We start from the raw sequence: 24,182 nt of genomic DNA, 5'->3' as shown, positions 1-24,182 counted from the left end.
AAATGTGTGATCTCCAGAGCCTGATACAGAAACATATCGGAATTGTAATGTAAATGGATGTTCTCTTGAGACAGAGGAGTCTCATCCCCTGTTAACCGAGCAGGATGTATAAATATGTCAAACGTAAACAATATCAGGAACGGGTAGGACGTATGAATATGTCCTGGAAATATATGTTGCACCTTGAGAGGGACGGTATATATTTTTTGTAATCTTTATAATTGTTTGTAAAATTTATAATTTTTTAATTCGATGTTTCCATTTTTTTGTTGATATTCTTTTCTATTTTTTGTAATTTTGTATTTTCCTTTGTGCTTTATATATAAATAAATGAAAAAATATATATCATTTATTTTAATTAAGTATAAATAAATAAATAAATAAGATAATATGAAATTACGTCCTCCAGGCACGAAGTACGTGCCCATTACAGGCTGCATAATTAAAAAGGGAGCTCCCTGGTTAACAGGTTAAGAGGGGATCAAAGATGAACCCATGAGTTCTAGACCCAAACTACCAAGTGCCTCATAAACAAAACCTTCTGAGGATTCAATGTGCATTCCAATCAATCTGTTCCAAACCAAGCTTGTTCACAAGCATATATACACATAAACATTTTACTCTCATGTTTAAAATTGCTCTTCTTCCCTTAAGCCGTACTTCAAGAAATATTCTCTCCATTCATCTGGTCAGTTAAATGCTGAACTCTGGGAGGGACCCTCAGTCTTCCTTTCCCTCAACTTCCTTATTCCATATGTTCTATCTATCAATGCCTCATCCCAAATAGATCTCAAATTGTTCTAATTATGCGTTGTCTGCCCTGCCACTACTTTAGCTTTTCATTGTACTTGTCCCCATCATTGATTTACATATGCATATGTGTATATGTATGTTTTTATCTCACATATGTCTATATGTGCTGTCCATATGTTTGTGTATGTATAAACATAGTCAAATGTATTATAGACATACTATATATATATATATATATATATATATATATATATATATACTAGAGGCCCAGTGCACAAAAATTCATGCATTCAGGGAGCCCTCAGTCTGGACTGCACCCTCTTGCAGTTCAGGACCCCTAGGGGGATATCCACCTGTCAGTGTAGGCGCACTCCCCCAGGGTGCCTAAGCCTCAGTCAGACATCCTTAATGGTGCCAAGGAGATGGGAGAGGCTCCAGCCACTGCCACTGCACTAGCAACCATCAGCCTGGCTAGTGGTTGAGCAGAACTCCCCCTGGTGGAGCGCACTGACCACCAAGGGGCAGCTTCTGCATTGAGCTTCTGCCCCCTGGTGGTAAGTGCACATCATAGCAACTGTCATTCCTGGTTGTTCTGCCTTTAGGTTCAATTTGCATATTACCCTTGTATTATATAGGATATCATCATTTACACATATACAGGGTAGGCAAAAGTGTTTATGGTTGTGATACAAGTAAATAATACAATAATTAATAATATAAGAATAAGCTCTGTTTTGTGTACTCACAACTGTAAACCTACTTTGCCTGCCCCTATATATTGTACATATATACACAATTAGGATATGTATGCATATAAAACATAGATATGATATATATTTACATTTACATTTATATTTATGCAATCATATATGCAAAAAGATACCATTCTTTATAACTACTAGTATATACATATATGTACACACATGTATATATTATATACGTAGCTATATATTTTAGTACTCATATATGTATATTATCTATATTTATGAGAATTAGGAATGAATATGTGTGAATCTATATATACTTAAGTATATATTACACATATTTCTTAACATTCATACCACAATTTTGCCTTTGTTTCTCTGTACAACTCATTCACCTCTTTCTCTGATCATATCTCCCATTGTAGCCACAGTAAACTACTTAAAGTTTTCTAAATTGAACATTTTCTCTCAAATGCCTTGCAAGTTGTCCCTCCCCCAGCCTAGGAAACCTAATCTGCTCCTCAGCTTCTCTTCTTAAATGGCTAACTGTTCATGTTATTCAAGACTCCTCTTAGTCATCATCACCTTCCTTGAATGCCTGATCTAAATTTAGTGTCTTTTATGTGTGTCTCCATAGTTATTTTTCTTTCTTTTCTAAGTACAGGACAGTGTTCAAAATAAATTCTTGATCATACCCATTTTATTCATTATGAGTTATATAGAATGCAAAAATCATTTTGGGTGGTGCTTCCTTTCAGAGCGAGGCAAGTCTTGTTAGTACTTGTGATGTTGGTACAGCGATGCCAGCTGCAACCACTAAAGTTAAACAAAGACTCCTATCCTCAGACTGGAACAGCCAGTCTCTCTAGAATTTCCCTTGGAAAGGAACGTAAGGAAAGCACTGCAGAATCAGGTGCTCAGTGGTGGAGGGCAGCAGTGAGAAGGAGCTTTGTTAGTACTCTGCCTGGTTCTGGCACTGTCGTTCTCTAGGGACAATGGAGAGCTGCGTCAGGAACTCCGGTAAGTGTAAGATTTCAGATTGAGTTCTCTGTTCATAGATGGTCAGCACTTCTTCCATCCCTTCCTCTTCTTTGTGCCTTCTGGGAGACCACCTGTAATTTCAAGGGACTTGACAGATATATTTATGGACTAGTGAGATAGTATGAACAGAGATCCCAGTCCCCTCTAAGGAAAGTCTTTTCTCATTGTTTCTTTGTGGGTCATTTGAAACTCAGTCTGCAGTATCATGTTACAGCAAATGTTGGGCTGAATTTCTGGAATCTGGTTTGTTCAGGCACACAAAAAAATGTTATTCTTATGTATGTTATTCGCCAGTCACCTAGATGTGCAACTAGTCTCTCTCTCTCTCTCTCTCTCTCTCTCTCTCTCTCTCTCTCTCTCTCTCTCTCTCTCTCTCTCTCTCTCCTTCCCTCTGCTAAAAATCAATAAAATTTTAAAAAGAGTTGGAGTTTCCAGATCTAGCAAATAAGTATTGCAGGATACCAAAAATTGGGTGGGAAATATGTATAACAGAAAGTTATTCACAGTGAGGGAAAAAAAAGGAGGTTCTATTGAAAGTAACCTCATACAAGGTGTCTGGTCATAAATTCCTAATTAAGCAAGTCATGGTGGGTCATCATGCCCCAAGCATATAACTTTCTGGTACAAGGTTTATCTTTGCCTAAGGAAGCTCTGTACATTGTTTCCGTACATCTAGTTTAACATAACTTTGAAATAAGCTGCAAACATCATGAGAGCCCATAATCTAGCTAGCCATCCTGTAAACCAACCCCCACCTTGCTTTTGCCCACCTTCGTGTAATCTTCCTTATGTCCCCTCCTTAATTCCGAATATACAAAAGAAGCTGCAAAACTGTTATTCTTCAGAGCATGTAAGCATATGAGCCACACATATGTATTAGTTTGGCTCACAAACTCATAAAAATTCTCTACAGGTTTGGGCGTTCTATATCCATAACTTAATTTGATATTCAGATAACTGGGACTCATACAGCACTCCTACAACATTGTCTAGCAACACTACTTGAGAGTTTATTAATGCCTAAAAAAACAACATGTTAAAATACGTGCTTTCTGAAAATTCTTACTCCTGTTATGGCTGTTTCTGAACCCTCCTCACTTGTTATCACAGGTGTAATGAAAACTACAGAACCATCTCTCACCAGATACTTTGTCCCCATGCTCCTCCTTCAGATGATAGCACCAAGTTCAGGTATGACCCTCTCTTCTACCTGCATGAATCATGGCAGTATCAAGTATGCCAGAAAAAGCAAGGACCAAAGAAAAGGGTTAAGCTCTTTTGACCATTGTCCCTCAGGTTTAACACATAATTATATAATGAGGACATGTACTATAGGATTCAGCTAATGGCTGGAAAAAATTATTTCTAATCAGTAAGTCGTCCTTATCATGTACCTGGATTTGTGTTAAATTCCTGGGAGAAGAAACAAATGAAGAAGACCTAATATTTACCCTTGCGAACCCAATATTCATATTGGGGAGACTCAGTATATGTGTCACTTACACAGCGAAGAAGTGGTAGGATAGGGATCCATTTTGGAATCCATGTGAGTTATCAATGCAGTGGGGCATCCAATGAGGAAGGAAGGAATAGGCTAGTGGGAGCCAACATATGATAAAATTTGCCTTTGTAAGGGGATCTATGCAAAGCAGAAATAAATATAGTGTATTTAGAGACAAATATAAGCAAAGCCTGAGACAATAAATGGCATAAAAGATAAAGTTTCTAGTAAAAATTACCTGTTAAATAGTAGAAATCTTTCTGGTGCACTTTTTTTTTTGGTATAATATCTTTGGCTGATAAAAGTAATGCTTCTATGAAAATTTTACACATGCATTTGACAAAACCTCTGAGTATATAGGTAGGAAATATTTCTATGCATAGAACTGCTGGTCAAGGTTATGTGCTATTTTATTATGTTGCAAATATTCTTTTGAAATAGTTACCAACATACATTTCCACCACCAGTATATGTGAGTTTGCCAGGTGGGTCATAATGTTACATACCCACCATTATGATTTGGATTTGGGTTTCTCTGATGATTATGTTTTTGAGCATTTTTTCATATGTCTATTGGCCAGCTGTATGTCCTCTTTGGAGAAATGTCTGCTCAGGTCTTCTGCCCATTTGTAGGGGATGTTTAGAAGCCACTGATATTTAGAATGGTAGAAATTCAGATTATCCTTATGAGTCAAGTTAGAAATTAATGTGGAATTATTAAGAACATAAATATATAATGTATATATTTGCATATTTTTACAATATGTAAATGTGGCAAAATGGCCTTTAACACCTCACTGAAACATGTGGAATGTTGTGTGTGTGTGTGTTTGTGTGTGTGTGTGTGTGTGTGTAGCTAATACTCTCACTCTTTGCTTACCATCTCCCTTCACAGAACATTTTACAGTGACTGGCTTACAGGGGCCAATCTTGGCCCCATTTGGTGGCATAGTTGAGCTCAGCTGCCAGCTGTCCCCACCACAAAATGCAGAACACATGGAGATACGCTGGTTCCGGGATCGCTATACACAACCTGTTTACCTGTACAACAATGGCAAAGACCTGCATGTAGAAACTATCTCCAGGTATGTGGAGCGGACAGAGCTGCGGAAAGAAGCTATCCGAGAGGGTAAAGTGACCCTCAGGATCCTCAATGTCAGTGTTGATGACCATGGAGAGTACCACTGCTTCTTCAAAGATGGTGATTTTGATGAAGAAGCCATCACAGACGTGAAGGTCACAGGTAGGGATGGATCTCTTTGAGGTTTCTACACATCCATGATTCTCAACCCATCTGGGACTGAATAGTAGGGAAATTCTCAGTGTTTCTGAATATGGTTTGGTTAGCAAGTTTAAATTCATGCATTGAGTCTTGGAACTGAGAAGAGTATAGGATTAAGAATGCAATTGTTCCCACACACATTACCATTTTCAGAATTATTTTCCCATGTCCATATACACTGTTATATCAGTAAAATATTAACAGACTCCTTTCAGGATTCATTACTATGCTTTTAATTATTTCTGACAACACTTTAGTGAAACTTTGTAAACTACCTAAATCTTTATGATAGTCTCCTTAGTGACAATTTTTATTCCCATTTCTCACTCAATTCACTGACTACTTAGTTTCAGACTAATTTTTTAAAATCTATTTCAAAAAGCCTTCATCTACAATCATATATATATATATTTATATATATATATTAATATATATAATTAGTATATATTAGTATATATTAGTATATATATTAGTGTGTGTATATATATATATCAGTATATATATTAGTATATATATTACAGGCCTGGTGCATATACTCGTGCACCAATAGGGTCCTTCAGCCTGGCCTGCGCCCTTTCACAATCCAGGACCCCTCAGACGATGTTGGACTGCTGGTTTTGGCCTGATCACCACAGTCCAACATCCCCGGAGGAATGTAATAGTGAGTGAAGCAGCAGGTGGCCTGGGAGGATCCCAAGCCTGGGCCAGGGGCCATGCCACTCCGATCATCCTGGCCCCACTCTGCCTGCCACTGCCCAGTAGCTACTGCTTCAATCGTCCTCAGGAGCAGGGTGAGGTGAAAAAGCCCTCAGGGGTGATCAGGGCCAGCAGCTACCATTCACACCCACTGACAGCGCCAAACGATGGGACTGGCGCTGGGCGCAAGCAGCAGGTGCGAGTAGTGGATCTGGCAACAGCTGTGGATGCGAGCGGGGCCGACACCAGCAGTGGGTCCGAGTGGCAGCTCCGGCGCCAACTGCCTGAGCACCAGGCAGGACAGAGGCACATGGGAACAAAGCATTTTCAGTAACCACCAGAGACTTGCCCTGATCACAGCAACTGGCACCCCACCTTGGTCTAGCACCTCTGCTCACCTGCTCCACCATCCCACCATGGGCAATGCCTGCCATGTTCCACTCTCTGTCACCTGCTGCTGATGCCCGCCATGTTTCATGTGTGTCCCCCAGTGGTCAGTGCACATCATACTGATCAGTTATTCGGTCTATTTGCATATTAGGGTTTTATGTATAGAGATTATGACACTCAGTACTATTGCTTAGAGTTGAGCTATCCAAATGACAACCATTAGCTCCATGTGACTATTTATATTTAAGTTAAGTAAAAATTACAAATAAATTCTCAGTCTCATTGGCCAAATCTCAAGTGCTTAATAGTCTCATGTAGCAAATAGCTACTGTATCAGACAGCACTGATATAGAATATTCCCATCATTGCAGAAGCTTATTGAACAGAGCTGCTCTAGAGTAATGCTTTAAATCTCTGTTATTCTTCCTTCGTCTGCACATTTAGGCAAGCCTGATGCCAATAAACTGAAATTTTTCAAAAGCTACTAGTTTCTCTAAACTGATATGAATTGCTTTATTTCTATAATATTAGTGTATTACCCATTTTATGCAAATACTCATTACATGCAAAGACATATACATAAAATGTTATTAAAGTTTTAAACATATTTATATTTGTTTACTTATAACTGATGGCAGCTCAAACATGACTAATGGGGAAGATTCAAGAAAAAGAACAATAAGCTATAAATTCAAAAGGACAGAGGTCTTGACTGTTTATGTTCTTTATTATATCTGTGTTTATAGCTAAATCTCCTAGATGTAGTAAATAACAAAAATACTATTTTTGAATTGATAAATGGAACAAACATGCATTTTCTCCCTGAGTTGTTAATTTGTAAACCATAACCCTTCAGCCTGGTTTATCCTGTTTGTGGTGACAATCAGAGCCCCACAGTGCTTGGCTGTTAGTAGAGCTAATGGAACAGGGATTAGAGTGGGGGATGCAAGCTTTTCTTTCTCTGTTTTTCTCCTTTTCGTCATGTAAAAATATTGTTTTTCCTTTTCTTTCCAACCAGCTACAAGCTTAGGAATACAGATTCTTGTGCATCCTCCTAATACCAAAGGTCTTTTGGTAGAGTGTAGTACAGGAGGTTGGTTCCCACAGCCTCAAATGGAATGGAGAGACAGCAGAGGAGAGATCATTCTGCCTACATCCATATCCCATTCACAGGACACACATAAATTGTTCAACATGAAGATGACCCTTCTCCTTAAACAGAGCTCCCATAAGAATGTCACTTGCTGCCTTCGAAACCCCGTAACTGGTCAAGAGGAAAGGACAAGCATTGTCCTATCAGGTGAGATCAATGTACTTGTTCTACAAATGATGACCATTGTCATAAAATATACAAACTAAAGGGAAAAATTAATATACTTTCTTTACTTGGTTTCTAGGATGTTACATTCTCTTGGCTTTATTCATCATTTTTCCCATTTTCTTTCTTATTTCCTTCTGCTACTTTATCTTTTATGTCAACCCTTTTTATTACCTTTTGGAGTTCCCAAAGGCTTAGTCTTTGAGCATTTTCTCTTGTGTCTTAATTCCATCTCATGGCTTTCCATACCATCAATATGACAATGGTTCCCCAAGTGGTATCTCTTACCCAGATCTCTCTCCCTAAATTTAGTCTTATTTCTAAACTTAGCATATCAATGTGGAAGTCTATTATATATCCCAAATCCCACACATCAAACACTGAATTCCCAATCACCTCCTGACTTGTGTAGTTTATTGGCTTCCCAACCCACACTTCATATTCTCAGTTTCAAAGAACAAAATCCTTGAAGTCATTCTTGACCCCCATCATTCTCTCATATTCTATATGATATTTGTTAAAAGATAATACTAGGTCTACCTTTAAAGTTAATCTAGAGTCTCACCACTTTATTTCCGCCATGCAAGTCTGAGACACTATCACCTATGGTCTGAATATTGGCAAAAACATCTGAAAAGACCTACCTATTTCTAGCCTTGTCCACTATGATGTATTTTCAATACATAGATAGCATAATCCACTTAAAACAGAAGATACACATTACCTTTTATTCAAAACCCTGCAATGGTTCCCCATTTTATTCAGAGTAAAATGCCCCATGATGCCCTTCATTATCTGTGCCCCATTACCCAGCTGACCTCATCCCTAATATTCTCCTCTATCTGCTCTAGGCTATGTCTCCCAACATGCCAGGCTTGCTCCTGAGTGAGGGTCTTTGATCTAGTTGCTCCTCTTCCTAGAACACTCTAATTCCACTAAATGTCCTTTCTCCTTCCAGCTTATGTTCAACTCTCATTTTTTTCATAAGAACTACTTTATTTTTTTCTTTTGCATATTTATATTATCTATTTTATTTTTAAAATCTTTATTGTTGAAAGTATTACATTTGTCCCCTTTTCCCCTCAATGACCTCTCCCAGTCCAACCCTGGCCCCCACCCCAGGCCTTCACCACCTTATTACCTGTGTCCATGAGTTATGTATATATGCATTCAAGTTCATTGGTTGATCTCTTCCCACCCAAAATACATAAACTGATGAACAAAAATAGATCTAATAGATCTATAAGGACTATTTTAATAAGCTAATTTAAAAAATTTAACCTGCCACCCCTACTCAGGATTTCCTATCTTCTTACCTTGCCTTAATGTTTTGTTTTTTTAAAGAACTTCTTTCGATTTAAAATATATATATATATATATATATAATTGATTTTTTTACAGAGAGGAAGAGAGAGGGATAGAGAGCTAGAAACATCGATATCGATGAGAGAGTCATCGATCAGCTGCCTCTTGCACACCTCCCACCAGGGATATGCCCTTAGCCAAGGTACATGCCCTTGACTGGAATCATGCCCGGGACCTTTCAGTCCGCAGACCAACGCTCTATCCACTGAGCCAAACCAGTTTTGGCACCCTGCCTTAATGTTTTAACATAGGATGTATCCTTTTAACTTACTCTGTAACTTATTCATTATTTTTATTGTCCCTTATCTATCTCCTTCTCTAAAACATGAAGATAGAAATTTTTGTTGGTCTTATGTATTTATTATACCACAACTGTTTCCGGAATATTATAATAGGATTAAGTTCCCTAATAAGCTTAACAATTTGCTAATTTTTTAGATTATTTTTGTGTTTATTTGCTCACTTAATCTTCCAGAAAACAACCAAAGCTTCATATTATGGTTGTGTCACAAACAGAAAGACACTTCTATAAGATAAGCAGTTACAGGGGATAAAGAAAGATTAAACTACCCACCCTCTGCCCTGAGAGTTCTAAGCAGGATGGATAAATATATATATATATATATATATATATATATATATATATATATATATATATAGAGAGAGAGAGAGAGAGAGAGAGAGAGAGAGAGAGAGAGAGAGAGAGAGAGAGAGAAATGGATAAAATCTTTGTGAATTTATTTACTTCAGTAAATATCAAGATGCATATTTTCTGAGTTAACATATTCTTTTTAAAAAAATATACTTTATTGATTTTACACAGAGAGGAATTGAGAGGGATAGAGAGTTAGAAATGTCGATGAGAGAGAACCATCGACCAGCTGCCTCCTGCACACCCCCCACTCGGGATGTGTCTGCAACCAATGTATATGCCCTTGACTGGAATCGAACCCGGGACCCCTCAGTCCCCAGGCCGACGCTCTTCCACTGAGCCAAACCTGCTTCGGCCTGAGTTAACATATTCTTAAAGTAGATATGCATTTAAAAAACATATATTAAAAGAAATATAATTACACAAACTTAGGGGATCAAGTTAAAGTTCTGGGAAATAAAGACATCTGAGGGAGATCTTATTTTCCATTCTCTGTACATTAGAAAACATGAATAAGATTCAAAAGTTATGGCAAAGAAAAGATCATAATCAAAATTTAGTGTTCCTGTCTGGCCTGTGAGCTGGCAAAGCTCTTTTCAGCTTCCTTGGTTTCAGGGGATGGTGTGGTGAGGGGAGGAGAACTCACCTGGATATAGGATTGGCTCCAAAATCATAAGATTCTCAATCCCATGAATTGCACCAGCTCAATCCAGGTTCCTGCCCACCAAACATAGCCAAAATTGTGAGAAGCAGAACTTGTGACTGGATCTCTAGCTACCTCTTGGGTTTACTTCCTTGTATATAATGGTGTGTTCTAGTTGGAACAGAGATTTTTCTCTGGGAAGAAAGACATCAGATTACCAAACAAAATGACAGGTGTCCATGCCCAACAAGTGCAGCCAGCAAGCCAAAGAAGATGAAAAGGAGGGAAGTTTACATAAACATATTTCTCTAAATGTATCCTAAAGAATAATGCCAAACCCAGTGAATATATTAGAGAATTCAGGGCTACACATATATTAATTCCCATATCTGCTTAGACAAAAGGACTGAAGGACTAAGTTGGGGCTGAGACTTGGTGGGAGAACATGAGATAGAATGGATGGGAAGACACGAGGTTGCGGGGGGAAGGGAGGTGTTCCTTCACTCACCTTTATTCACCCCTGGCTCAGTCTCACTCCAGATCTTTCCTCACTTTTCAACTACCCAAGTATAACTGCCTCTCCAAACTGGCTTAGGGCTAATATCCCAGGTTCCGGGGGTCTTGAATGGAAATAAGCTTTGGATGAATCATCATCCCTGGTTTGATGTGTCTAAATGCTCCAAGTTTCCTAAGTGGTAAACTTTGTGGCTCTCTATTTCAGATCAGTTGTTTCCGTGGAACTCTGTTTGGATACTAATTCTGAGCATAATTCTGGCTCTGCTAGTGATATTTATCATGGTGCCCAGTGTTGATCTACATAGATTACAAAGTAAGTACTTTTGAAAGGCGGGAGATGAAAAAGGGTGTGGGGAAGCTTAAGCTGCAATAAGTTTAATTAACATTCATTGCTACAGTTTCAGAATATTTTTCTTGTGATAAGAACTTTTAAGTTCTACTCTCTTAACAACTTTCAAAAATGCAATACAATATTAGCAACTATTGTTGCCATGCTGCATATATATATATTCCAATGAATTATTTAATATCTAACTGGCAATTGGTATCTATCTATACCTATACCTATACCTATACCTATACCTATACCTATACCTATACCTATACCTATATCTATATCTATATCTATATCTATATCTATATCTATATCTATATCTATATCTATATCATCTATATCTACATCTACATCTATATCTATATCTATATCTATATTATTGATTTTAGAGAGGAAGGAAGGGGGAATCATTAATAAGAGAGAATCATTGATCGGCTGCCTCCTGCCTCCTACAGGGTTCCTACTGGGGAATGAGCCCACAATCCAGGAAGGTGCCCTTGACGGGAATCAAACCTGAGATACTTCAGTCCGCAGACTAATGTTCTATCTATGGAGCCAAACCAGCTGGGCCAGTGTTGGTATCTTTTGACTCCCTTCACCTATTTGTGCATTCTGACATGCTCTTCCTCTGGCAATCACCAATTTGTTCTCTGTATCTATAAGTTGTTTTTGTTTTAATCCTCACCCAAGGACATTCTTTTTATTGATTTTAGGGAGAGTGGAAGGGAGAGGGAGAGGGAGAGAAACATCCATGTGAGAGTAAAACATGGATCAGTTGCCTCCCAAACATGCCCCAATGAGGAATCATATGTGCAACCTAGGTCTGTGTCCTGAGCAGGAATCAAACCAGTGACTTTTTGGGACACCACTCCAACCAACTGAGCCACTCTGGCCAGGGCCAAACTTTTTAATTTAATTTTATTTATGTATTTATTTATGTATTTATTTATTTATTTATTTAGATTTCACATGTAAGTGAAATCATACTGTATTTGTCTTTCTCTTTCTGATTTATTTCACTTAGCATAATGCCCTCAAGTTCCATCCATGTTGACCCAAATGGCAAGATATTATTCCATTTTATGGCTGAATAATATTACATTGTGTGTGTGTGTGTGTGTGTGTGTGTGTGTGTGACATTTTCTTCATTCATTGATTGATGGACATTTAGGTTGTTTCTATTTCTTGTCTATTGTAAATAATGTCACAATGAACATGGTAATGCATATATTTTTAAGTTAGTGTTTTCGTTTTCTTCAAATAAATATAGTCATGCCCCACTTAGTGACAAGGATACATTCTGAGAAATGCATCATTAGAAAATTTCATTATTGTATGAACAGTTATGCAAATCTAGATGGTATAGCTTATTATATATCTAGGCTATATATGGTACAGCTGATTGCTCTGTAGGAAAGAAAAACATAACTTTCCCTCTACCTTTTTTGTTTTTTGTTTCTTGTTTTTGTTTTTGTTTTGTTAAGACATCACAGTAATAATAAAAAATTTAACAGGAGAAAAACAAACCAAAGTTTATAACATGGGAGAGATCCAGTAAAACTGAATAATTCACCAAAACAGCTAAAGCTAGAACCTTAAATATCATCTTCAGCTGAAGACTAAAGAAGATTTGGGGGTGGGAATGGGGGTGGGATTACCAGAAAATCACAGTAGATAAGGGTAAGGATAAGGTTATAATGCATATTTAAGTCAATTTTCTTCTGCATTGATAAGCGTTTTTAGAGATAAGTCCATCCTCCTTTTCCTGGTACAACTAAGAAGACATCCTTACAAAGAAAGATTTTTCCTTGCAAATGTAAATGCATTTTTGGTAACTTCTATTTGGTTTTCAGTGCTTCTCCCAGGTCTGCTTTTTCTTAAAATTAACCAGCCTAAAATAATTCTTATGCCAAATAGACATATTTTGGGGGTAACACATTCTGTTCCCCTATAGCTGCTAGGCTATAAATCTATATATTAATAGTATGTTACTCTATTGAATACTGATGGCAACTGTACAAAACAATTGTGTTTATGTAATGCATTGTGCTGCCACATTATGATGGCTAAGATGTAACTAAGAGATAGAAAACTTTCAGTTCCATTATAATCTTACTAGAAGCCCAGTGCACAGATTTGTGCACCAGTGGGGTCCCTCAACCTGGCCTGCAGGGATTGGACCAAAACCAATCTCTGGGTCCGGAGTGCGTGTGAAGCAGATTTGGGACAACAGTGCCCCAACAGCAACCTAACCCATGTCTCATTCTGCAAGGAATTGGGCTCGCTCCTCTACTGGTCAGAGCACCTGCCCCCTGGTGGTCATTGAGCATCATAGCTACCAGGCGAATGGTCAAACAGTCAGATGGTTGGATGGTGGCTTAGGCTTTTATATATATATATATATATATATATATATATATATATATATATATAACCACAGTCATATAGATGGCTTATTGTTGATTTAAATGTCTTTACATATGGCACATGGCTGAACCCAGAAATTGAATTGCTGGATCATATGGAATTCCTAGTTTTAATATTTGAGGAACCTCCATACTGTTTTCAATAATGGCCATATCAATTTAGATTCCCACCAACACTGCAAGGCTCCCCTTTTCTCTACACCCTGGCCAACTCTTGTGTTAAAGTCAGAAACATTCAAACCTTTGAAGAATTTTTGTGAGTTTATTTGAGCCAAAGTGCCAACAGTTCCCAGGAAGCAGAATCTCAGTGGATTGAGATAATGCTCCAGAAAATGGCAGTTTTACACACTATGTTATGTGTGTGTACAATAAAAAGAGGAGACACAGTGGGTACATGAAATCCATTGATGATAGATTATGGAGGGAGAAAGAAGCAAAGCAGGGAAACCTCTGGGATTGGATAAAAAGTAAATGAGAGACACATACTTCTTTTACATAGGTGGGTACAGGATAGTTTACACTCAACAATTAACTCAATAACAATGAAGGAATTTGTGGTGTCCACAGAGCAGTGCCTGTGCTTTGAGGGGTCCAAAAAAAGGAAAATTACTTTGACATTCCAAAAGTATGTTATCATAGATGCAAAAATACAATAAACAGGACCCAGTTAAGGTTAAGATTGACCTTTGTCAGGGAAGATACCAGCCTAGGACATGGCTACCCACCATAAACTGATTTTTTGTTTAAATAGTTTTAATTTCAGACCATCCTTTGGTTTCTTTAGTTTTTTTTAGTTTGCAAGGCCGCCATGCAGGCCTTCCGTGAGCTCATCAGGTTAGTATGTGGCCCCTTTTCGTCCACAATTGTTATTGCTTGTCGTTTAATAATAACCATTCTAACAGGTATGAGGCAATAACTCTTTGTGGTTTTGATTTGCATTTCCCTGTTGATCAGTGATGTTGAGCATCTTTTCATGTATGTGTTGATTATATATTGTATCTTTTTGAAAAACAAATGTTTATTCAGATCCTCTGTCTATTTTTAAAATGGATTTTTTTTTTTCTATTGAGCTGTTTGAATTCCTTGTATAGTTTGGGTATTAACCCCTTATCAGGTGCATGACTGCAACTGTTGTAGATTCTGAGGCTCTCTCAGACTTTGTATGGATGCATTATAGCTGCTCCACACTTGTACCCTTTTATGGCAGGATTCAGTAGCTTGTATATTTTTTCTTGATTTTGCAGCACACCATGGTGGCTACTCTGTCTCTCATATTTCCCTGAAGGTGGCTATACAGTTCTCACTATCTCACACACCCTGGCCCACTTTCTGCTCATGCTGCCCTCCAGGGCAGGAACAGGGAGCCAGCCACAAAGTGGAGAGAGGTGTGGATTTGGCATGTAGTGTGCTGAGAGTGCCAGCAGGCCAATTTGGAAGATCCTTTAGTTAGGCCTTCCCCTAGCTCATAGGCAGGCTAATTGATGGGAATCCATAATGCATTCAGCAAGAACCATATCCCATAACCTCCTTAAACCTTATATGCAGTCTCCTGATCTGCTCCTTTCTCCATTTCCCCATCATGGACCTTCCCATTGAATATACTAGATACTCTGAGAGGTAAATGAGTCTCTTTGGAAGCCTCCTGTACAGCTGGGAAAGCCAGGCATTTTCTCATTGGCTCTCCCATCACCCAAGGGAGAAATCACAGCCATCTCTTTTAGCCCTAAGCTATTTTACTTGGGGAAGCGTGGAGCTGGACCTCTTAGGCACTCCAATGCATCCACATTTTTTTTTTTTTTCTCCAATAGCCTGATGGAACTTCTTCTCTGGAAACCTAGACTTCCACAAGGCTCTCTCTTAGGTAGCTAACCACTTACCTCCATGTTTTACAGGTATTTCAGAACCACAGCAGAAAAGATCCAGGGCACGGTCTTCTGTGTGTTCCAGAGTCTGTACCAAAGACTGCCTGCCTAATACTGGATGCACAGGTAGGCAAGATTTCTCCTAGGGACCTTGGTGTATGGCCCTATGTCCCACAACTCCCACTTCCTGTTGCAGATGGGTGCCAAATTTAGTTGTTGATGGGGGAGACAAAAACAAAGGACTTGTTATTCCACCATAATGCTCATGAATCTTTGTATGCGATAATTTAACCACTAAGTAAAACTGTGCCTATAACTCTCCAGCAAGAGAATGGGCACCACTTGTGGTAGTGAGCTGCCACACCATAGAAGATTTTCATGGAGAGACTAGATATCCCATGACAGTATAATGATATAGTTGTAGATATATAGATATAAAATTCGATTTTAAACAATATGTTGTCTGACACCCCCCCCCCCCCTGCCAAACCCTCACTTCCGCTTTGCTTCATGAAATTCTTACATAGTCAGAGGTCTTCAGAGCTCTCCTGGCCTCTTTCAAATCTGGGTAAAATGATAATGGTCAGTGCATAACTCTTGTCTTATGCACATTGATTGATGGGCTAGATGGAGGAAATGAAAAATGAGTTGCTTTTCTCCAGATCTGTGTAGCCTCAGCCAAAAACTTGTCCCATCCTAGAAATAGCTCTGCTTCTTGTCCTGGCCATCAACACCTTTAGACCTAAGCCTTTAGAACCTTTATGTCCTTAGATCCTTTACACTACATCTTTGTCCCGTTCTTTTATTTTTCCCTAGTCCTATTCTAAATTAATACAGAGGGATGACATTAAAATATAGCTCTTGCTTTCTTGGTGCATTTCCCCACAATCCAAAGTACCTTCACAGCAATAACCAACAATTATTATGTCTCTTTTACTTCAGATTGCTTCCGCAAAATGAGAAACCCTATAGTAGTGGGCCTAATAATAATAGTGCTTACTGTAAGTGTAATCACCTCACTCATTGTCTATTTGCATCACAAAAGCAGAGGTAAGTGGGATTAAAAAGTGGGAATGTCCAGAAAATACTTCCTTTTCCAATTCCTCAGTCTCTGGTAAAATATTTAACCAAAGAAGAGTGGTATTTATTTAAATTACAGAACAAAACACACTTGAACCTCATGTCATAGGATTTGGATTCCAGTCTTCTGAATTTCATGAGTTTAATGATACAAATTGTTGACGCTTCTGCCCCTTAGAGAAAGAAAATGTTTTCTTCATTTTATTAGCACCAGTTCTTCATCACTTCGCCTAAGAAAATATGCCAATTCTTTCTATACCTTTAGCCTAGAGGAGATAGCAGTTCAGTATATCTTAAACTTTTGGCGGTCAAAGATTTCTGTTAGAGAATTATGCAAAGGACCCTCTTCTCAAAATAAATTCATATGCTCACATATATATTGCTCAATTTTGCAGTGTGCATTAACACATGAAACTGATTTTCCTTCTCTCTGGCTCTCTTTGAGGGTGAAATTATAAAGGTAATTGTATAAGTTGGGGGATAGCTGAAGCTAACACATTTGAAGTGTGCCCTCAGCTCTTATCTTTGAGGTCCCCATGGAAATTATATATGTAAGGCAATGAGCAGCAAGGTAAGGTAATTCTTTATTATAAACTAAGAAATATAGCTATAGCCACAAAATCATGATATGGAAGTCATAAAGTAAGGCTTGATTATTTTGGAGGATTTTATTTATTAATTTTCTCCTGTGAAATGAAGACACAAATGACCTTACATCAAACCAGACTGGAAGTGCTTTTTATACTTTAAGGAAGTCCATACCTGAGTCTGGCATATTACCCATGTTAGCAAACTAAATGTCACATCCATCCATATCAGAAGAAATAAGCAAAATGTTATAATAGTAGGTTAATTACTAGTATATTACATACTTATTGTGTGCTCTACCAATTTTACATAGATTAATATATAGTTGACCCTTGAACAACATGGGTTTAAACTGTATGGATCCACTTCTATATAGATTTATTTCAATAAATGTATTGGAAAACTTTTTGGAGATTTGTGACAATTTGAAGAACATTATAGCCTTGATGAACATTATAGCCTAGAAATATTTTTTTAAAATAAGAAAGAATGAGTTATGTCATGAATACATAAAATACGTGTATGTGTTTTCTCTTCCTATGATTTTCTTAATAGCATTATCTTTTCTGTAACTTACTTTAGTGTAAGAATATAGTACGTAATACATATAACATACAAAATATGTGTTTATTGAATGTGTGATCAACAAGGCTCTGGTCAATAGGCTCTGGTTAAAAAAAAAAATGCTATTTTTAACTGCTAGGCTATTAGTAGTTAAATTTTGAGGGAATCAAAGTATAAAAGCAGATGTTCGACCATGCAGAGGATCTACATCCCTAACCCTCGAGTTGTTCAAGAGTCAACTGTACTTACACTTCTGTGAATTAGATTTTATTGGTGATAAAATATGTTACACTAAGAAGTTAAATAGCTCACTTACACAGTTAAGTGATGGTGAAGCCGGGATCCCAGCTCAGGAAATTAGATCCTGCAGCCTTCTGTTTCAACAAGTTTACTGTTCCTCTATGAAAAGAAATAAAATGAAAATAAAAAGAGAGAGATGTAGGTCTAGTCATTTTGTAAAAACAGGTCACTGCAGGGAAATACAGCCTGAGCACTTAGCGATTTATGAGGCTTCCAGGAGATAGCCCATAGCCCCAAGAATAGGCTCAGGTCTCTGTCACTGTCAAAACTGACTTGAAATCCTTAAGAATGAATTAGGAGATTAAACTTTATTTTTGCTTGTTCTTCGCTGAGAACCTAAAATTGAGTCATCACAGAGGTCTCTGCTGACATGGCTGCAAACTCCTGATAATTAGGCAATAAACCTGGTCCATCTGCTAACCTCTTCTTCAATTGCTATTGACCTTTCTCTTTACTTTAAATGGACTTTCTACTGAAATGGACTTTCTACTTCCTCTGTAAATGTCTCATTTAGCAGCCTCCCACTCTATCCTGCCTTTTCTGTACTAATTTTATTTCTTGGTGCTTATCAATTCAAAAATCACTTACCAGTTAATTTAACAAATATGCATTGCCAGAAAATTTCACAAGCATTGTATACCTTAATTCTGTTACATCCTATGACATGTCTGTCATCTTTTCCATCTTGGAAATGCAGATACAGAGGAACATCAAACATGATTCCCTGTTTTCAGTTGCTCTAGCAAGTAATAAGATTATTCCTGGGATTCGAACCACGTGTCTCTTATTCTGAATACTTTACAATAAATCAGATTGCTTTCCAAAATATAGGTAATTGTTTCTTCTAAAAAGAGGTATCCAGCATTTGTATCTTCAACAGACACATTCTGCTGTGCCTATTCTCCGTGGAATTTATATACAGTGAAACCTTCGAGAGGTACACCATTTCTTTCCAAGAATCAGTGCCAGACTAGAGACAGACTTCCGTGGTTATACTATTAACTGTGTGAACTTGGGAACGTTATTTATAAAGTACCTGAACTATAGTTTTCTTATCTATTAAATATGGATGATACTGTATACATACTGTATAAGATTATATTTTTATTAAATTTTGTCAATACATCAAAATGATTTAACCTGGCTTTGAACATAGTACAAGCAATGTTATTGTTTGCTATTATTATCATTATTATTGGCATTAGTTAGAAATTCTACCCTGGATCCCTTTCTGGTGACTTCATTCTGGTAGAATGGCTGCTTGTGTTTGCCATTCTCCTTCTTCCCTTCCTTCCTTAGCTCATACCATTCTTTCTTCACTTGCACCCCACCATGATCTTAACTTGCCATCTAAACAATGGGCAATTCTAGTCATATAGAAATAATTTTTTTTAAAAAATTAGATTTAAAAACACACCCCTCAAAATAAATAAATAAATAAATAAATAAATAAATAAATAAAAACACACTCCTCTGAGTAAATATTTTTACCTTTTTTGAATTATTTCCAAGTTGTTGTTTTTGTTTTTGTTTTTTTCAAATTTGCTTCAAATTATTTCCTATCCTTTATGAGAAGATGTTTGAAGTTCTCCTAAACATTATAGTTAGAAAAATAGATATATGTAATCAAGAGAGAGTTTTCTGACTCTTCACTCTTCTGCACACTTACCTAGAGCAATTTAGCTATGCTTTAAAATGTATGCTATTACTTTTATAAAAAGGAATCTCTGACCTTATTAAAGGCAAATAATTTCTCTTGAATTATAGGGGTGGGGGGAATATATATTAATTAGGTGAATTCTTTCCCCTCCATTTGTATAGTCTAAGACCATATGGAATATTTTGACTATTTATCCTCATGACATGAAAGTTGAGACCAGCAATCATAATGCCGCTAAGTCTTCTCTAAAGACAATATCATCAGTTATTTCAATGACATGGATTTAAGACTTCCTGACCCTGGTTTCCTCATCCTTGCCATCTTGGTTGTCTTTCTCTATAAAATAGAAAAGTTTGGGGAGGAAAAAATTTTTCTCTACCTTTCTAAGTTCTCTCAGCTGGTCTAATAATTAAATAGATGTGAGACAGATTAACAGGACAAATAACAAAATTTAATTATATTTGTATATACAAGGAACCCTACTCATATAAGAGAGTCAGAGGGTCCACATACATGAGGTTTCAAGACAGAAAGCTAAAATGAAGTGTATAGGGCATTCTGAGCTAAGGAATAATGCAAAATGCCTGGGGTTACAGAGGGGAGAAAGGCAACTCACAGAATAATAATAAGAGCAGCTGTTCAGTAATTAGAAGTTTGCCCTGCCCTATAGTTCTGTCATATAAAGTTATCTCTGATAATAACTCATATAATGGGCAAGGACCCGATTTAAATTCTTTAAGGGAGAGATACAAATTTTGATCTTCAGCTCAAAATAATGCCCACGCCAAAGTAATATATACTGGGGAGGCCTGTTCTGAATCCATTCATTAGGAATCCATGAACAATCCCTAACAGAGAGGCAACTTACAGTTTATAGAGGAAAATAGGCATAGCTGTCCAGTAATAAAACAGATACCTTAACTTTTGGTAATGGTGCTCCCTTCCCAAGATATATTAACCAATATTATGAGAGGGGGATGTTTTCTACTTTAGAGTCACCCAAAAAGGATACTTTAAAGAAGACTTCTGTTCCAGATAAGAGGATGGCTTTTGAGAATTGTAATATCTCTCCCATCTCAGAGATTCTGCTGATCGTAAACTATTTTCTTTCTCAATACCTCTCAAAAGGTCTGCTTGTAAGATCCTCTTTTTGTTTTTTTGCCCTTGGCATTTTAATTATGATGTGTCTTGGTGTTGTCCTCTTTGGATTCCTCTTGTTTGGGGTTCTGTGGGCTTCCTGTACTTATAAGTCTATTTCTTTCACCAGGTGGGGGAAGTTTTATGATATTATTTCTTCAAATAGGTTTTCAGTATCTTGCACTCTCTCTTCTTCTGGCACCCCCATAATTCTGATATTGGTATGCTTGAAGTTGGGAGTGGAGGGGTGCAGGGAAAGCCAGCCACATGCCAGCCAGTTTGAGTGGAAACAGTGCAAATAGAAAAACACTGCAAAGATGTTTTCAGAGAATTGAAATGGGTTTGCCAGGAGCAATAATAACATTAAGAAGTCTCTTTGGGCTGTGCAAGGGCAATGTTTAAAAACAAATGGTGCTCTTAAAAAGACTGCGAAGAATTTTTTAAAAGTGATTTGCAATTGAGCTGTGAGGCCTGTGACTGTGGCCCTGGGTGTGAGAGTTCACATTGGTTGGAAGTGGGTGGACACCGCTCAGAAGCTGGGGCAAGAGTATCAGTTTCCCATATACTCCAGAAAGGAAAGGAGGAGAGAGAGAGATACATCACTGATGAGAGAGAATCATTGACCTGCTGCCTCCTATTTGTTTCCTATTGGGGATTGAGCCTGCAATCTGGGCATGTTTCTTGGCTGAGAATTGAATCAGGACCTCCTGGTTCATAGGTTGATTCTCAACCACTGAGCCATACTGGCTGGACAAGGCCTGGAATTCTTGAAGGCTTACAGCACCAGATTAAAAAGATGAAGGCATTAAAAAAGAAGAAGACATAAAGTGTCTACTTATGCTTTAAACTGGCTAACTAGAAAACAAGTGTCATGCTTCTTGAGTAGAAGAATGTGTATCAGCACTGCCCTCTTCCAGACTGAGCCCAAGTATACCCATCTCCAGCATCATCCCCAGGGCCCATCCTATTTCTCCCCACCCTCACATAAGGCCAGAAGTATGGAGGAATAGGAACTTGAAAAGTAAATCTATTACAAATCTATGACCTTCCTAATTATTGCATCTCTCTTCAGTTCCAGCTTCAGATCCACATTTCCAATTGGATACTATGTGGTTGGAAGATATCACGGTGATCCTGTGTGTTCTGACTGTCTTCATCACTATGATCATTTCCTTTATTTACTTTAAATTCAGAGGTAAATGGGAAGGGAAGGGAGGTAACTCAGAAGGTACCATTCATCTGACTGATCTGCAGATGTCCCAAGATGTGACCTTTCCAGTCTTTGTGCCTTAATAGCTGGAGGAAGAGAAAAAGCTATGCCCTATGTAAAGGTTTCCTGATTGTAGACTCCTGGAGGCTCCTGGAGTTTCTGCCCGTGTTAGTGCCTCAGATTCCAATGCCAGTCTCAGTCAGGCTTCATAATGTGACAACACTCTTAGTAAACTTTGAAGGCCCCACTATTTTATCTAAAAACACTCACTAAAGCTTTCTGTATCCTGAGCTCTTCATAAACCAGAGGTGGTTTCTTCCATTTGGATTTCAAATGCAGAATTGAAAACTTAATGTTATAGTTTCTCTTTCAGAAACTTTGAACTGTCCACAAAAGCTGAACCAGAAACATTTCTGAATCTATGTTCACAGGAGGGCATATAACTTTGAAACATCCCCTAACTAATGCCTAAAGATGAAAGACTTCTTATGAATATGTAGGAAATGCAGAATTAGTCACCAGGAAAAAAAGAGGAGAGGAGAGGAGAGGAGAGGAGAGGAGAGGAGAGGAGAGGAGAGGAGAGGAGAGGAGAGGAGAGGAGAGGAGAGGAGAGGAGAGGGGAGGGGAGGGGAGGGGAGGAGAGGAGAGGAGAGGAGAGGGGAGGGGAGGAAAGGAGAGGAGAGGAGAGGGGAGGAGAGGAGAGGAGAGGAGAGGGGAGGGGAGGGGAGGAGAGGAGAGGGAGAATACTTAATTAAATTTCACTAAGTTATCCATTTATATTTACTTCTGTTGCAAAGAGAGAACATGCAAATTAAATCAGACCCCTTTCTAGATGCCTTTATTCCTTGTAGACTTCCACTTTGCAGAAATTTCCCTCTCATTGATTGAAGCTAAAGAATTCAGGTTCATGATTTCTAAGTAAATTCTTTCTCATGGGTTTTCCAAAAATGTCTGACATCTCAAAGGAGGTACACATGTTCTCAAATATGTTTTCATTGGACTATTTGTCTTTAGTAAGATGTGAATTTTTAATTCCTTGACAGGTATCCTAGAATATAGGATACAAGCATCAAACATCTCATCTGGAACTCTGGATAAAAGTACAGTAGAAGAGGAGACCTGCATGGCAACCCTACAAAACTCAGAGACCTAAAAAACCCACAAATGATGACCTGAAATTAAAACTTCTAAACTAAAAGCAGTTTATGGTGGGTAGTCATTTCCTAGAAATCTTCTCTGACAAAGATCAATTTTCACCTTAAGTCTGTCTATTGTTTTTTTTGCATCTATCATAACACACCTTTGGAATGTGAAAGCAATTTCCGTTTCCTGTATCCCTCATGTTCAGGTACCACTCTGTAGAGACCACAAATCCCCTCAATGTTATTGAGTTAATTATTGATTGTTAACTCTCCTGTATCCACCTATGTAAAGAAAATATGTCTCTTTCATTTTACTGTTTATCCAATCCCAGAGGTTTCCCACTTTTCTTTTTCTTGCCTTTCAAATCTATCACCAGTGGATTTTATGTAACCTACTTCTCTTTTTATTATAATGTATTTTTAAAAAGTGTAAAACTGCCATTCTCTGGAGCATTTTCTCAATCCTTTGAGATTTGGCTTCCCGGAAATTGTCGATAGCTTGGCTCACAAAAATTCTCTATAGGTTTGAATGTTTCTTACGTTAACAGTGGCCCTACAATTTTATATATAACCAAGTAATTGTCAGGTGGAGGGCAAATAAAATATATTCAAATTTGCATTTCATTTGTAGCTTTTTACAAACTATTAATTAATGCAAAAAGATGAAAATGTTATCAAAGGATGACAAAATTAAGGGAATAACTGGAATAAAACAATAATCTATATGGTAAAATGGAAACAACTTTAAAATTAGGAATAAATCTACATCAATAATTAAATGTTATGTCAAGTAGTAACCCAGTAAAAGAACACTAGTCTCAAACTATGATACTTATAAGAGACTTAACTAAAGCATAATGACAGAGAAAAGTGGAAAACACAAGGATACAAAGACCAAAAACCATACAATTTCTACCAAAAATATATGTGAAAATATATATTAATATTTGGGGAAAATATAATTAAAAAGAAATTAGCAGGGATAACAAGGTCATTCACAAAATGAAGATGAGGACCA

At 37.6% G+C, this 24,182-nt stretch overlaps 1 protein-coding gene across 2 annotated transcripts; it reads left to right on the top strand.

Annotated features, from left to right (window-relative positions):
* The first annotated feature begins 2,459 nt into the window (after positions 1-2,459).
* LOC311617334 (putative selection and upkeep of intraepithelial T-cells protein 1 homolog) lies at positions 2,460-23,782 on the top strand. Of its 2 annotated transcripts, XM_084873776.1 has the most exons (8): positions 2,460-2,477; positions 3,609-3,689; positions 4,895-5,242; positions 7,386-7,667; positions 11,067-11,174; positions 15,514-15,609; positions 21,885-22,007; positions 23,066-23,782. In XM_084873776.1, exons 2-8 carry the CDS (start codon positions 3,614-3,616, stop codon positions 23,173-23,175), a joined length of 1,143 nt encoding a protein of 380 aa, XP_084729902.1. In that variant the 5' UTR covers positions 2,460-2,477; positions 3,609-3,613; the 3' UTR covers positions 23,176-23,782. The 2 variants fall into 2 exon arrangements, with proteins under 2 accessions (XP_084729902.1, XP_084729903.1); XM_084873777.1 differs by lacking the exons at positions 2,460-2,477; positions 21,885-22,007; positions 23,066-23,782 and adding an exon at positions 16,426-16,612 and having other exon boundaries at positions 3,374-3,689.
* Positions 23,783-24,182: the final 400 nt, after the last annotated feature.

Source organism: Pipistrellus hanaki, assembly GCF_964339955.1.
Source record: "Pipistrellus hanaki genome assembly, chromosome: 2".
Taxonomy (NCBI): Eukaryota; Metazoa; Chordata; class Mammalia; order Chiroptera; family Vespertilionidae; genus Pipistrellus; species Pipistrellus hanaki.
Note: the sequence above shows the minus strand (reverse complement) of the source record. Positions and strands in the feature narration are given on the sequence as shown.

Coding starts and splice junctions, on each gene's coding strand:
- LOC311617334 (XM_084873776.1), top strand. CDS start 3,614: ATGAAAACTACAGAACCATCTCTCACCAGATACTTTGTCCCCATGCTC. Junction 5,243..7,385: donor CACAGACGTGAAGGTCACAG/GTAGGGATGGAT, acceptor CTTTCCAACCAG/CTACAAGCTTAGGAATACAG. Junction 15,610..21,884: donor GCCTAATACTGGATGCACAG/GTAGGCAAGATT, acceptor ATCTCTCTTCAG/TTCCAGCTTCAGATCCACAT.